Consider the following 12,573-nt stretch of genomic DNA (forward strand, 5'->3'; position numbering starts at 1 on the left):
TGACTGGCGCCGGGGGGGCCCGGGGTCTGGCTCTTGCTGTCACGGGGCTCTGCGCGCTTCACCTCCACCTGAACAAACAGAGGCGCCACTTAGGAGACGTGGGGCAGGTTCACGCACCCCCCTTCCCTTCACACACACCCTTAATTACGCTTAAGACTACACTTAGCATCTTATGACTTATGTCTAAATACTTAATTATTAAACTTAAGGCCAGTAATTTAAAATGTTTCTCAGGTACAATATATATGTTGGTAAGACATTGAGTCCTACTGTTGAGGTATTTCAAGAAAAACACATCCTACAGATCACTTGTGTCTCATCACAGCACATACCCATTGGCTTTAACCTTAAAACAGCAGTACCCTCTTACAGCGGCTCTTCACTTGAAAAAGCATCATCTCGCACTCTTCAGACACAAATTTAACATTTCAGGCCGGAGTTGCAAAGGTGACATTTTCAGTAAAACACGGACTTTGAGTAAAGAGCACGCTCTGAAAAAGGGTACTAATGCTTTAACCATTCAAAGGTGTTTGGGGTTCATTTGAAAGTTACGGTTTAAACCCACCCCGTCTAACTGCAATTTGAGCTCTGCTCATACCTGAGAAACACACAGTTGGTTGGTTCTTTGCTCGTTTTTTTTTTAAACTTAGATTTTATTTAAATGTCTAATGGAAGATAAAGACTTACCTTCCCCAGGCTAACGCTTAAAGAATCTCAATTAACTCAAACAATGTCAGAGGGAATGGATGTGATAAGAGAATCTTACATTACATCTAACAAAAAAGTAAACAAACATGCAAGTAATAAAAATGGACAGTTGAGTCAATAAGAAGCAAATCTTCATACTGTGTTAAGTCAGTGACAAAAGCCCTCCTGTTTTTAAAATTAGTAAGCCACAGTGCTTAACTTATTTTATTCAACGATAAAATGTCCTACTGTTCCAAGCCATCGAATAAGTGCGTTTGACCTACTTAAAATAAGCTGCACATTCAATATAAACCTCTATCTCTCAAAAAAAAAAATCCAGTTTCTGATTTAATGAAACACTCTCAGCACTCATGCATGCTGAATTAAAGTCTTTTTTTATTTTATGATTAATTTTAATGGGTGCCAGAGTACAAAGAAAATAAATCTCAATCATCAATGGGCCTGAGTAGTATGGAAAATAAAGTATTCAGAATTCTTCCTGCCATGTCTTAAAGCCCATTCATGTCAGAGAACAAACAGGAAACAGGCACAAGGCAAGGACAAAGCCCCCCGCCCCCAGCCCCGCGGATGCCCCAAGGACACTCGACATGACAGTAACCAAATCTCTGTCAGCTGAAGGCCCCGCCACAGAGGGACCCGGGGAATTTTTCAAAGGGCTCAAATTAATGAGTCTTAACACATTTGCCTCGAGGGAATTCAGCTATTGCTTACAAAAGCAGAGTCCTTCTTGCAATTTTAATTTATTTTTTTTTTGCCTTTCAACAACATATGGATGCATTTCAGCAATACCTTTTTCATCACCAAAAAGAAAGAGACACCATTTTTTAAAGCGGGCATTATCCGTCAATGAAGGGAGCGGCGTATCTGGAGTTCGTTAATCTATGGGGGAGAATTCCATTAATTTTTCAGCGCGCACTTGGAAGCGGTGAACTGCCAAAATGAGGGCTGAAAAATCCCTGGGCGATATTCTTAGCGCCGAGGTTAAAATTCTACACCCGCCAGTTTACACCCAGAAACAAGGCATCTCCGTTGCTCCTCGCTGAAAAAACACTGCCTATTTCCGCTTTTCATGTCATTGAAAGGGGAAAAAAAAAAAAAAAGGCAAAAATAAGAGTATTTAATTTTGGTACCGAGACCGTTTGGGAAACGAATGCTGAATTAAGCTCTGACTTATTCTGAACACCGGCAGCGTAAGGGGTGACATTTCGAAGGCTCACCCAGGGTTCTCCAGACTTTCCCAGCAGCTGCACTATCTTGTGCTCCTATTTATCTCCAGCCCGCTGCGGCGCTGTCAACTGACCTCTCTTCACGTGGTTCGTGCAAGCTGAAGGCAACTCCAGGGAAAGCCCAGGGGCTGGAGGCAGGACCCGGTCACTCACACCCACACCCCAACGTGAACTCTCTGTGTCACCGAGCCCGCTCCGCTGCTCGCCAGAGGGAAACACGAGCAAGCGAGAGCAGGCCCTCGGGTTCTTGATTACACGAGAGCGCTTCTTCCTTTGCTTCGATTCCATTATTAGGAAATCAGCCTGTTCCTCAACTCCAACACAAGCTCGTAGGAACAAAAAGCAGGATATACTGCGTAACTCACCAAAACCCCACTGGTATGCAAGGCTGTACCCTGCTAGCTAAGTGAACGCTTACGAAGTACCAGCACACAGAAAAACTTTAAAAGACAAAGCAAAATTATACAATGCAACAATTTCAGGAAAGCGAAAGTGTTCTTGGGTTTCCCTGGAATCTATTCACTCCAACGTCAGCAGTTTTAACATTTACTTTAAAAACTGTGGATACACTGCAAAGCTGCGAGGACTTTAAATTTACCAGGGCTTCCTGTGGTTATTTTTCTCTTTAAGCTATTATTTTCTCTGTATAAAACTTGTGTCCTGCAACAATTTACTTTGCTTTCAGTTTTTTCCACAGGTATGAGCATGTTCCTTGCCAAGTAACATCAAAGCGAGCCTCCAAAACTCCTCCCTGTCAAACACCCATTTGCTGACAACACAGTATGAAGATGAAACAACCAGAGGTCACTTAACTGCATTGTGGTTAAATACTATATAGAGTACGTGGGTTTGTATCAAAGTTTCACAGTAAGTGACCCAATTTTTTAAAAAACCAATCCTTCACGATGTTTGGGGTTGTTTTTTTTTTCCTTTTTCATTTTAAGTTTAAGAGGACATAAAATAGATTGTCTCACACCACCTCAAAATCAGGAGTATCAAATACACATCTGAAGGAGTGGTATCTTAAACCAAGCCTTGAACAACTCAGATTTCACTGGGATTCGGATTTTCAAACGCCTGGAAACACCTTCCTTCTGCCCTCGCCCCCAAGTGCCGCTCCAGGCTGGGTCCCGCGTGAGCTCCGCTCGGCCGGAGCAGCCCCCCAGGTCTGTAAGCACAAGGCCTCCCCCAAAACCAACGAGCCCGCAGCCGAAATCCTCAGGCTTTCCAGATCCGTCGCACCTCCGGGCTAAGCCGCACGCTCCCCGCCTCTCGCCCGCTTCAGCAAACTCCGAAGACTTTCCCCACCTTCATGGATAAAGCCTCGAATTTGGACTTGCGCGCTCTCCCGCCTGAGCCAATCACCAAGTTTTATTCACCAGCGAAACTGCGAGTTGCCCAAGACTTGGTTCTTTCTTAAGGTAAAATAAAACTACAACTACACACTTTTTTGCCCATGATGTCGTGAAAATGCATGTTGACAGCCTGGTCCACTGATTGTTCGTCCTCGAAAGTAATAAATCCAAAACCTAGCCAACGACGAAGAGTGAATCAAGGTAGCAGGGTGTTGTGACACAAAACAGGATGATGAACAGTATTAGGGGCGGACCAAGGGTTCAAGCAGGGGTTTCAGATAACCGAGACTTGTGTTAAATTTTCCAAAAAAAGTCAATCTGAGAAAATTGCAATGGATAATTCCTGTAATTAGGCAATTAATGCCTCATCCTGGTTTCACACATGCATCTTAGAAACTTGTTAACCAGCTCTTCATTTGATTTTATTCCTAAGCCACCTACCAGGAAATGGAAAAAAAGTGCTAAGATAGCCATAAATATAACCGTGCCACATGATTAAAAACAAAATACTTGTGGGACAGTAGATTCAAGTCAAGCAACTTCGCTGCTCCTACCCTTAATTCCAGACTAGGTTCCCAAGGAAAACCTCTCACGTCTCTGTTCCCCCAAAGCTGCAAAGCAACTTCCTCCCACCCCTGACCCCACCTTCCAGTTAGGGAATATTTTCCGTGGAAAATAAGAAAGTTGTCTTTGAAATGTAGCTGTTGAAGCATGAAAAAATTTTACCACTCCATGGATGAATGAAAAGCTCTAGAAACTAACAACCTAGCTCAGAGGTTCTCAAGTTGCCCGCACCTCGGAAAAAGCGGAGAGCAGACGTTAGCCCTGCCAGGCACAGCGCCCTGCACCAGCTACAGAAGCGGTGCTGGTGCCGTCACGTCCCTTAACCTATTTTATTCCTTGTATTTCCTGCTGCTTTTCTCTGGAAAAAAAAAAAATCTCTGCAACGCTCTTCGGTCCTTCTTTTTGCCCAAGACATTGCTCCTAACTGCTCCGCATGCCCCAGGGCGGCTCTTCCCTTTGTCTGCCCAGAGCCCCTGCTCAGCTGGATCCAGGACAGAGTCACCGGGGAGCGTCTGAAACTTGCAGAAGATGCTGGAAAAGAGGCAAAGCCCCGGGACTAAGTCGCTTTTCGAGGTCACACTTTGAGAACCACTGCGCTTAGGTTGTAGCTGCCGACACCGCCGAGAGAGTGGCAAAATCGTGGTTAATCTCGCAGAACACGGAGGCTGGTTCGTGCCATCAACCACTGGCTGCCGGTGGAACAACCCGACCCCGGGAGAGGTAAGGACACATGCAGTACGGAAACTGTGCCATTCTTTGGATTAGCTACAGGTAGAGCAATAAAAATTAGAAAGAAAAAACGAGGTGCGGCATCAGAAGCATATGGAACATGGATGCATTTCTGCTTTTCTGAAACCCAAGATTTCCCCCTTGGTTTGCATTTTGCTTTGCAGCTAGTGCTGACAGCAGCCATATATTGCTCTAAAGCGTTAAACAGAAATACAGTATCTATAACAGTTAGTGTCTCTCGAAGCTTATCCAACTGGGTTGGCTAAGCCCAAAGAGGCCTATTGTAGAGAACGTTTATATATAAAAAAAATACACAAAGATACAGGCCAAAATAGATTCCAGCAGGTCAAATTCTGCTGTCAGCAACAAGAGCAAAAGACATCACTAAAATAAACTTAAAATAAAAAGGAAAAAACTTAGCATTTCCCACACACAAGAGACTGGCAGTATAAACGAAGTTTTGTTGACCTGTGATGAAAGCAGCCTCAAACCTGAGAGCAGCATTTCATCACAATATATTTGTCTGAGGTTAACTAGAAACCTAAGTATTAGAGGCCAAAGAAAAGCAGCTTTACTTAAATCCCACATTTAGTACTACAGCCTGTGTCTAGAAGACATGGGAAAGAAAAGCGAGGGACAGTATCTCCGTATGAAGGTTGCTCGTTTAACTCGGTTCCAAGAAGACTGAAGGAGCTCATGGAATAGCTCATGGGAGGGGAATAAGGAAGGAGAGTAAGAGGTCACCGAGAAAGCCAGTAAAGGAAAAAGGAAACAAAGAAAAAGGATTTAAATGGGTCAAACACCACGAGAGAGGGAACGGTGAAGAATCTGGAGTACAATACACAGCAAAATTCCAACAACGTGGTATTTTGAGAACAGTGAAGGTGATGAAATCTACCATCCAGTAGCTTTCTTTTTTGAAGGACGAGACTTCATTGAAGACTGAAGAAACTAATTGCATTTAGCAGGACTGCAAGTGGACGACTGAACACAGCAACAACGCTGGTTTGCAGCCAAGGGGAAGAAGAGAACAGACACAGCAAGAACCTGTAAATTACTTCACAGTTGTTGGTTTAGCCAAGAATAGAAACCATGAGAAGCAGGGACTGCAGCAGAGCCACTGTGTCTTTTAAGATGTCACCAGGCTGGCTCCGCTCATGCCAGGGGCTCTGAAGAGAATTCTGATGAAAGCACCGCTCGCAGCAGAGCGGCCAGCAGTCGGCAGGGACTACGAGCACGCAAAGGCAGGACTTGGGTACGTGAAGACACGCAGCCGGCTCCTCAAGGGCAGCGCCGCAGCTCCGGCACCACCCGGGACCCCGGCTCCCAGCGCTCTGGGAGAAGCTGAAGGCACGTAATGCCACAGGGGTTAGTACCAGGGAAAATTTTTTCCTCTTCCTCCCCACAAAGTAGTGAAATGACCTGTAGAAAGGGATCTGTGCAGAAGGCAGGGATGGTAAAGTCGATGGAAGAAGGCAAAATTCAGAATGGTACAGGCAGGAGATGGCAGGGAACTGGCCTTTTAGAGATTATAAATAGAGTCACTGGGTGTCGTGTCCAAGGGCCAGGGACAGCCCGAGCAGCGCTCGCTGCAGCAGAACACGGGTAAGAGGAGGCAGGAGACACGTGCTGGGACACACGGCCGGGAGCACCCAACACCAACCAGGAGGAACTCTGCTCGCGCAGCCCCAGGCACTGACAGAGGCAGTTGGGAGGCTGCAGGTAAGTCCCCACGCCATGGGAAAGAAGTGACAGTGCAACCAAGAGAGCCAGAACAGGCTCAGGAACTGCTGAAGCAGCGGCTGAACTCAGGGGCAAGTGTCCTGCGGCACATCTGCACGGGATGCACACCGATCGGGCTGCAAACCCGCGCACAGCCGGCACTGCGGCTTTAAGCTACCACCTACCTAAAAGCTTGTGCCTTTTTTTTATTTTTTAGTATAGCTTTAGGCAGAGAAGCAGTTAATTGAGACTAGGATTAATCCACACCAGGCACGATGGTTTAGTACCGTTTGCTCAGAGGCTGCAAGGCTGGGATTAAATAGTACGAAGATAGAGATGGTACAATAATTACCGAAATATTTCAGACCTTCAGCTACAAGTTATATTCAGATGCCCATATCTTTGTCTCCACTGCCTCCTCTATTTAAAATCAGATGCTCTAGAGCATTTAAATAGATGAATTTACGTTCTGCTTAAATAAAAGGTATCTGTTGAAAGAAGATTTAAGATAGCTAAAGCAAGAAAACAAAACAAAAAACAAATATATTGAAACTTCGTTTACACTCCAATATAAGACAAAGCCCGTCCCTCCTCTGACTGTGGAACTGGCCTGTACCTCTGTGATAAATTATCACCTAGAGAGAAGAAATCTAAAGAGATATCGTTAATCACAGTCAAACAATTCACAGAGAGAAAAGAAAAAAAAATAGAAGGAAAAAAAAAAAGAACTTACTTAACATTACCGTACTTTACTATGAAACACTTAAATATGTCACTAAGGATGTATGTCTAAATTAAAAATAAAACTAAGACTTAACAGCTTAATAAATATGAAGTGAAGAATATATTTCTTAATAATGAGTCAGAAGAGAAATGAAAGTTCAGATGGCAAACTATTCTCCAGCATGTACAACATGCTACAGGGTGGTCAGTGCAGCTACGCTTCACGTATTGAAAATATTGCCTCTTCCTTGTCAAACAGGTGACAGGTGCAATGGAAGGTGGATGACATGAAACTTGCTTCGTATTTTGACCAAAGGTTACAAACTCGATTAAACAATCTAGTGAAACCTCCAGTTTGGGGGGGTTTTGGTGCTGGTTTTCGGTTTTGTTCCCCCCTAACAAAAAGCAGTCTAGCATTCAGGGATTATGCATCCCAATCAACATAAATATTTATTTCAGAGTAATTTTGTGCAGTTTAAGTGGTTTTTCTTTAAGGTGAAGCCATTTAACCAAAACCAAAAGCACATAATGGACGGATTCTGTTCTAACCTCACGTTCAGAAGTGCTCTGAACCGAGTATCCCCCCCATACAATTACAGACATCAACTGACCTTTCATGTTGAACAGGAGGAAAATCTGCTCTTTTTTTTTCCCCCAATAGTACCTTAAGCCACAAGAGCGGCTTTAGAAACAAAACTTTACTCAGCTAAAAGACTAGCAAAAAAACCATAAATGAACATGAAACATCTGACTTTAAATGCACAGATATCAACTAAAGCTGCAGATGAAGAGTCTAGACTTGAAGTGATTTGCCCAGTGAATTATTCTTTTTCCTGAGGCAACACAGAAAAAAAAATTAAAAAAAAAAAAATAAAAAGAGTCTACCTTTTCTGATGGTGTGAAATAGTTTGCCATCTGACTATAGGAGAGTATGAAGAAATTTCAAGGACAAACTAGATCAGCCTTTACCTCGGGGCCTCTGTTTCTCTGCGTCATAGATCATTACAACTTCAGTGACCTGGAAGAGAGAAGGGAAATTCTAGCAACTGTGCTACCAGGGGAGCGTTAGAAACACTTACTACAGGCTGGTTCCCACACTCTACCCGCAAAGCACAATTAAATGCTCGACGTAGCCCTCGATCCCAGCACAGCGCAAACAAATTGGGAATATTGCTCTTTACGGGAGTTTAAGAAAAGCCCGAATTAATCTGGTCGGAAAAGCTGCTACATTGTGGCTTTTTAAGGTCTCATCACATTTAGGATTTTAATGTAGCATTAAGGTCACTACCCTGCTCACACCCACACTAGAGCCTATAAACAAACCCCAGAGGTTTCCAGTTCTCATCGTACTATTCATGAGCGTAGCTTCTTATAAGATTACTTTTTCCATTTTTAAACATTTTCACTCAAAAAATGAAAAGCAGCTTTAACTCCAAACACATTTAAGAATTTGCCCGGCTTCTGCGAATTACTTACTTGAATTCCTCAGCGTGGCACTGAGTTACAAACTGATGCTTTGAATAGCATTACAGAAAAAAGCCTCAAGTTATGGATGATGAGTATGATTTTAACTTAAAAAACCAAGAAAAACGCAAGCTGTCTGAGGGCTTCAAGAGCTTTTTCAGAGTAAGCACCACTGTGAGCTACAATTTAAACAAAACCAGGGGTGTAACTCAAAGGCAGCACTGACACACCCAAAAGGAACTGCCTTTAATTTTCCAGGTGCAGAAAAGCGATCACAAAATATGTGTGATCTCACATAATCTCTTTGCCTTCGAGTCAGTCTTAGAATATTTGTTACTGGAATCCCCTGAACGTTAAAATCTGATGCAAGTTCATCTTTGAATTGGAGCTAAAAAATACACTTTTCAGGTTGTTACCCTTGGATGAGTAGGATACCACCAGCTGGGATTTACGCCCGCTCGGGGATTACGCCATGGGGCAGTGCCAGATTTTTTCCACTGGATCCCCTTTTTGGCACTGGCCTCACTCCCCAGGCAGCGGCCACAGCCAGACCCAGCGCCTGCTTCTGCCTCATCGCTCCGTGGCCACAAAATACAGAAAAGAGCCTCGCCTGGGCCCAAGCTAAGTCAGTAAAAACACTACAGCGGCTCCCCAGTTTCTATACTGTTGTTAAAGTTCTACTACTTACTTTTAAAGGCACTTACACTCAGCGGCTGGTGGCTTCTCTATCTGGTGGAACATAACCCTGTCTCTCCCAAGCCATCCACAGGTCACACATGGAAAGCCAAAAGTCTGTGAGGAAGAGCCTTTAGAAATTGCGCTCCCCCATTTCTATTTACAAGTCTACAGCAGCCTTTCGAACTAAAGAAACAGTTGTTAGCCATTGCCTTTTTTAATTTCTTTTTAAAAATATCCTAATCAAATTTTAAATACAGTACTCTTGATGATTTAGCCATTTGAGAAAGAATCAACAAACCCTTTGCTGCCACTATGGAGAGATCTTAGAAAAAGGTGATTAAAAAAGGTATCAAAGGAACCCACTAAATGCCAGTCAAAGGTGGCAATCTTTGAGACTCTCAAACTTATTCAGAGCTGAATTTAATAAATTAGTTCAGCAGTCTGCCATCTTAAATGGGCATAATAGTTGGGATAAACGGGAATTAAATAGAAAAAAAAAGACAACCTCCAAATCAGAAGACACAGTAATTCTGGTCTGAGGTTACAAACCGATTTAAAACCAGGTGTAGTTTGTCTCCAGAACGCAGGTTCTAGGGACAATAGAACCTGGTCGATTCAGATGATTATTTAAAAAGCAACTGCTGTTACCAGAATGATGGCAAGGGACTGCAAAATTTCACCTCTCTGCGCATGCAGATCTTGGACCTAAGTTCACTGAGGTACTTACTGTTCCCCCTCAAAAAAACCAAATTCCACAAAAAGTTTTTAATCACCGAGCTGTAAGTTATCAAGTGAAAAGAGAAAAAAGATCTTAAGCCAACTCAAGAGTTCTTGCCAGAGGAGAACAGAATAATGCGTTAGGTAGACTCAAACAAGAGGAGACAGAAGCAGCAAAGTAAGTTACACATCAGAGCAAGAGATTTTGACAAACAGCGAGATACATTTCAAGATGATGAGCGTTTACTACAGTTTATCACAAAATGCTTCAATACATCCCTGCAGCAGTTTGTCTAAATTAACCCAAAATTTGACAGCTTGACAAAATCTGAGAAAAGGCAGCGGGGAAGGAAAGCATCTTGCAACTGACTGGTATCTGCCACCGTGCCGGATGACTCACCACTCCGAATTTCTTGAAGTATTCCCTGAGCTCTGTCTCGCCACAGTTATGAGGAATCCCACCAACAAAAATTTTATTTGATTTATTGTTATCGCTCCTGGATCCTTTCTGCTAAATCAAGGAGGGAAAAAAACCCACATCAGTCAGGAGGACAATAAAGTCATCGATCTCGAGCATTTGACACTAAAACATGAACAACGGTCTCTCGCAGGCTCAGGGGGAGCATCTGCAGGCTCCAAGTCTCCTGGTCGTTAAAATGAAGCAACTGCAGGTTCCAAACTCCAGAGTTTAGTGCTCGCAGTTGTACCCTGGTCTCTGTTCTTCTTCTTCAGATCACAAAAGCAGGGACTGTGTTCTGAGGCCCTTTACTGGGTTTATAATGAAACTCTTAACCTGCAGGGTGTGAAGGAGGCTGGAAAAGAGCATCAGGCCTGCGAGTGCGCTTCCAGACACTTGTTTCGAGATCTGAAGAACCCAACTATAAAAGCACCGCAGAGAGCTTCAGAAAATACCACACCCACAACCCGAGTCTGACGCAAACACAAACTGTTCGTTAAATCTGGATTGTACTTGGAGTCTTACCACGGAAATCTAAATACAAAACATTTCACAGAAAGATTTATGCTCAAGGCCTGCATACTGACTCCCGATTTTAAAACACGGATATAATCCAAACGAATTTAATTAAATTGCTAGAAGGTAAAGCCAAAATCTGTAAAACAGGCAGGATACACCAAGTATCTTTCCTTACCCATCCTTCCTTCGGTCGTGTCCTTTCTGGCTGCATCCCCCTAGGTGTACATGGCTTTGGATCAATCTGGAAGAAGTTCCAGTTTGGTCAGATCTCAGCGTGCAGAATATTGTTCAAAAAGCTACATTTACGGCAGCTGAACACAGCGGTGCTGAAATCCAGCTCCTCGCATCAAAGCTATCGTCAATACATCGCTTCTACAACGTGACACAAACCACTGAGTTAAAGCCGTCTTACAATAAATAATTAAAACCAACAACCAGGTGACTTTTACACTCTCCAGTTGGCAAATTAGAAGCCAGAATTTAAAACAGATCTTTGAGGCAGCCTGGAGCAGAAAGTTCTGAAGCAGACAAAAACACCACACAAGCAACTTACGTTTCGGCCATCTAACGTATGAGGTCTACTGGCCAGTACTGTTCCCACACAGTTGGGATCTTTAAATTTGACAAATCCAAATCCTCGGGACTGGTTTGTTGTTTTGTCTTTCATTATTACACAGTCTACGACTTCTCCATACTGGGAGAAGTAGTTACGAAGAGTTTCTGTTAAAAAAGAAAAGCATATATTAAACACAACTAGGTATTAACTTCACCAGGCTGTGTTGGCAATCGTGAGACAAAAGATAAGCAAAGTCAAACAAGTTCAAACTCATCTTCTGAAAGAATGAAATTTTACTTGTCTAAACAAATGGGACGCACTACTTGCACTCCAAACGAGTGTCGTAGTAAAGCAATGGTAAAAAATTGTCACCTTCTGAGTCGACAAAACCTTAAGTACCAAACACCGATTAAAAAAAAACAACACATAAACCCAAAAGTAATTAACATATATTTGAACCCTCTCTATAGACAATTTGAGTTATTAACAGAAGGGAGCAGAACAGTCTCATCCCATCTTCCTCCCGGGGCCGGGCTGTTACCCCGCTGCGCACTGCACCCGCGCTGCCGCTGCAGCATCCAGAGCTCACCTTGCGTCGTGCTCCAGTCCAAGCCACCCACAAACAGTTTTCTGCAAACAAAGCAGACAGCAGTTTTAGGGCGCTAGTTAAGGCACAAGTCAGCTATTCGGAAGAGGTCTGGCAGTACCGAGGCTTCCGAAGAACACAAAGCCCATTCTTCCCTGGAATTCACTGTTCTTTGCCGCAACTACCTCGTCCCATGAAAATTCACGTAAAAACAAAGTATCCCTTTTGTGTGCCACAAGCATGAGCACAGACTGAACGTTTATTACAGGAATACATTCTATCCTTTCATGCAAAGAGAAGACAAAAATGTCAGAAAATAAAGGCCCAAGTTTCCCCAAAGTTCTTCTTTCCAAGTATTTGAGAAGGCAGCACTGCTCTGAGAGATTGTTACAAGAGACCTTACACGGGGAAAAAAATCAACCCAACACAGACCAGCCCGTCAAGTCCATTTACCTGCTCCTTCAGGGCAGAAAGGAGTTCCAGCACGGAACACTGCACAGTTTGGAAAAATATGTATAAAGTATCACCGACATTTGAAAAGCGATCCAAGAACTTTGTTACAAAGTCTT

General features: G+C 43.3%; 1 protein-coding gene across 1 annotated transcript in view; it reads right to left on the bottom strand.

The window, feature by feature from the left end:
- DAZAP1 (DAZ associated protein 1) overlaps nucleotides 1-12,048 on the bottom strand; it is a gene marked incomplete at its 5' end in the record, with an annotated part of 20,691 nt that extends 8,643 nt beyond the window's left edge. The window contains 7 exons of the mRNA XM_009867665.1: nucleotides 5-68; nucleotides 3,381-3,463; nucleotides 7,997-8,045; nucleotides 10,287-10,397; nucleotides 11,038-11,103; nucleotides 11,416-11,582; nucleotides 12,008-12,048. Coding sequence (XP_009865967.1) covers nucleotides 5-68; nucleotides 3,381-3,463; nucleotides 7,997-8,045; nucleotides 10,287-10,397; nucleotides 11,038-11,103; nucleotides 11,416-11,582; nucleotides 12,008-12,048 — 581 coding nt within the window. The remainder of the gene's footprint in view (nucleotides 1-4; nucleotides 69-3,380; nucleotides 3,464-7,996; nucleotides 8,046-10,286; nucleotides 10,398-11,037; nucleotides 11,104-11,415; nucleotides 11,583-12,007) is intronic.
- Between the last annotated feature and the right edge of the window lie 525 nt (nucleotides 12,049-12,573).

This window comes from Apaloderma vittatum, unplaced genomic scaffold, assembly GCF_000703405.1.
Source record: "Apaloderma vittatum isolate BGI_N311 unplaced genomic scaffold, ASM70340v1 scaffold29394, whole genome shotgun sequence".
In the NCBI taxonomy this organism is placed as follows: domain Eukaryota; kingdom Metazoa; phylum Chordata; class Aves; order Trogoniformes; family Trogonidae; genus Apaloderma; species Apaloderma vittatum.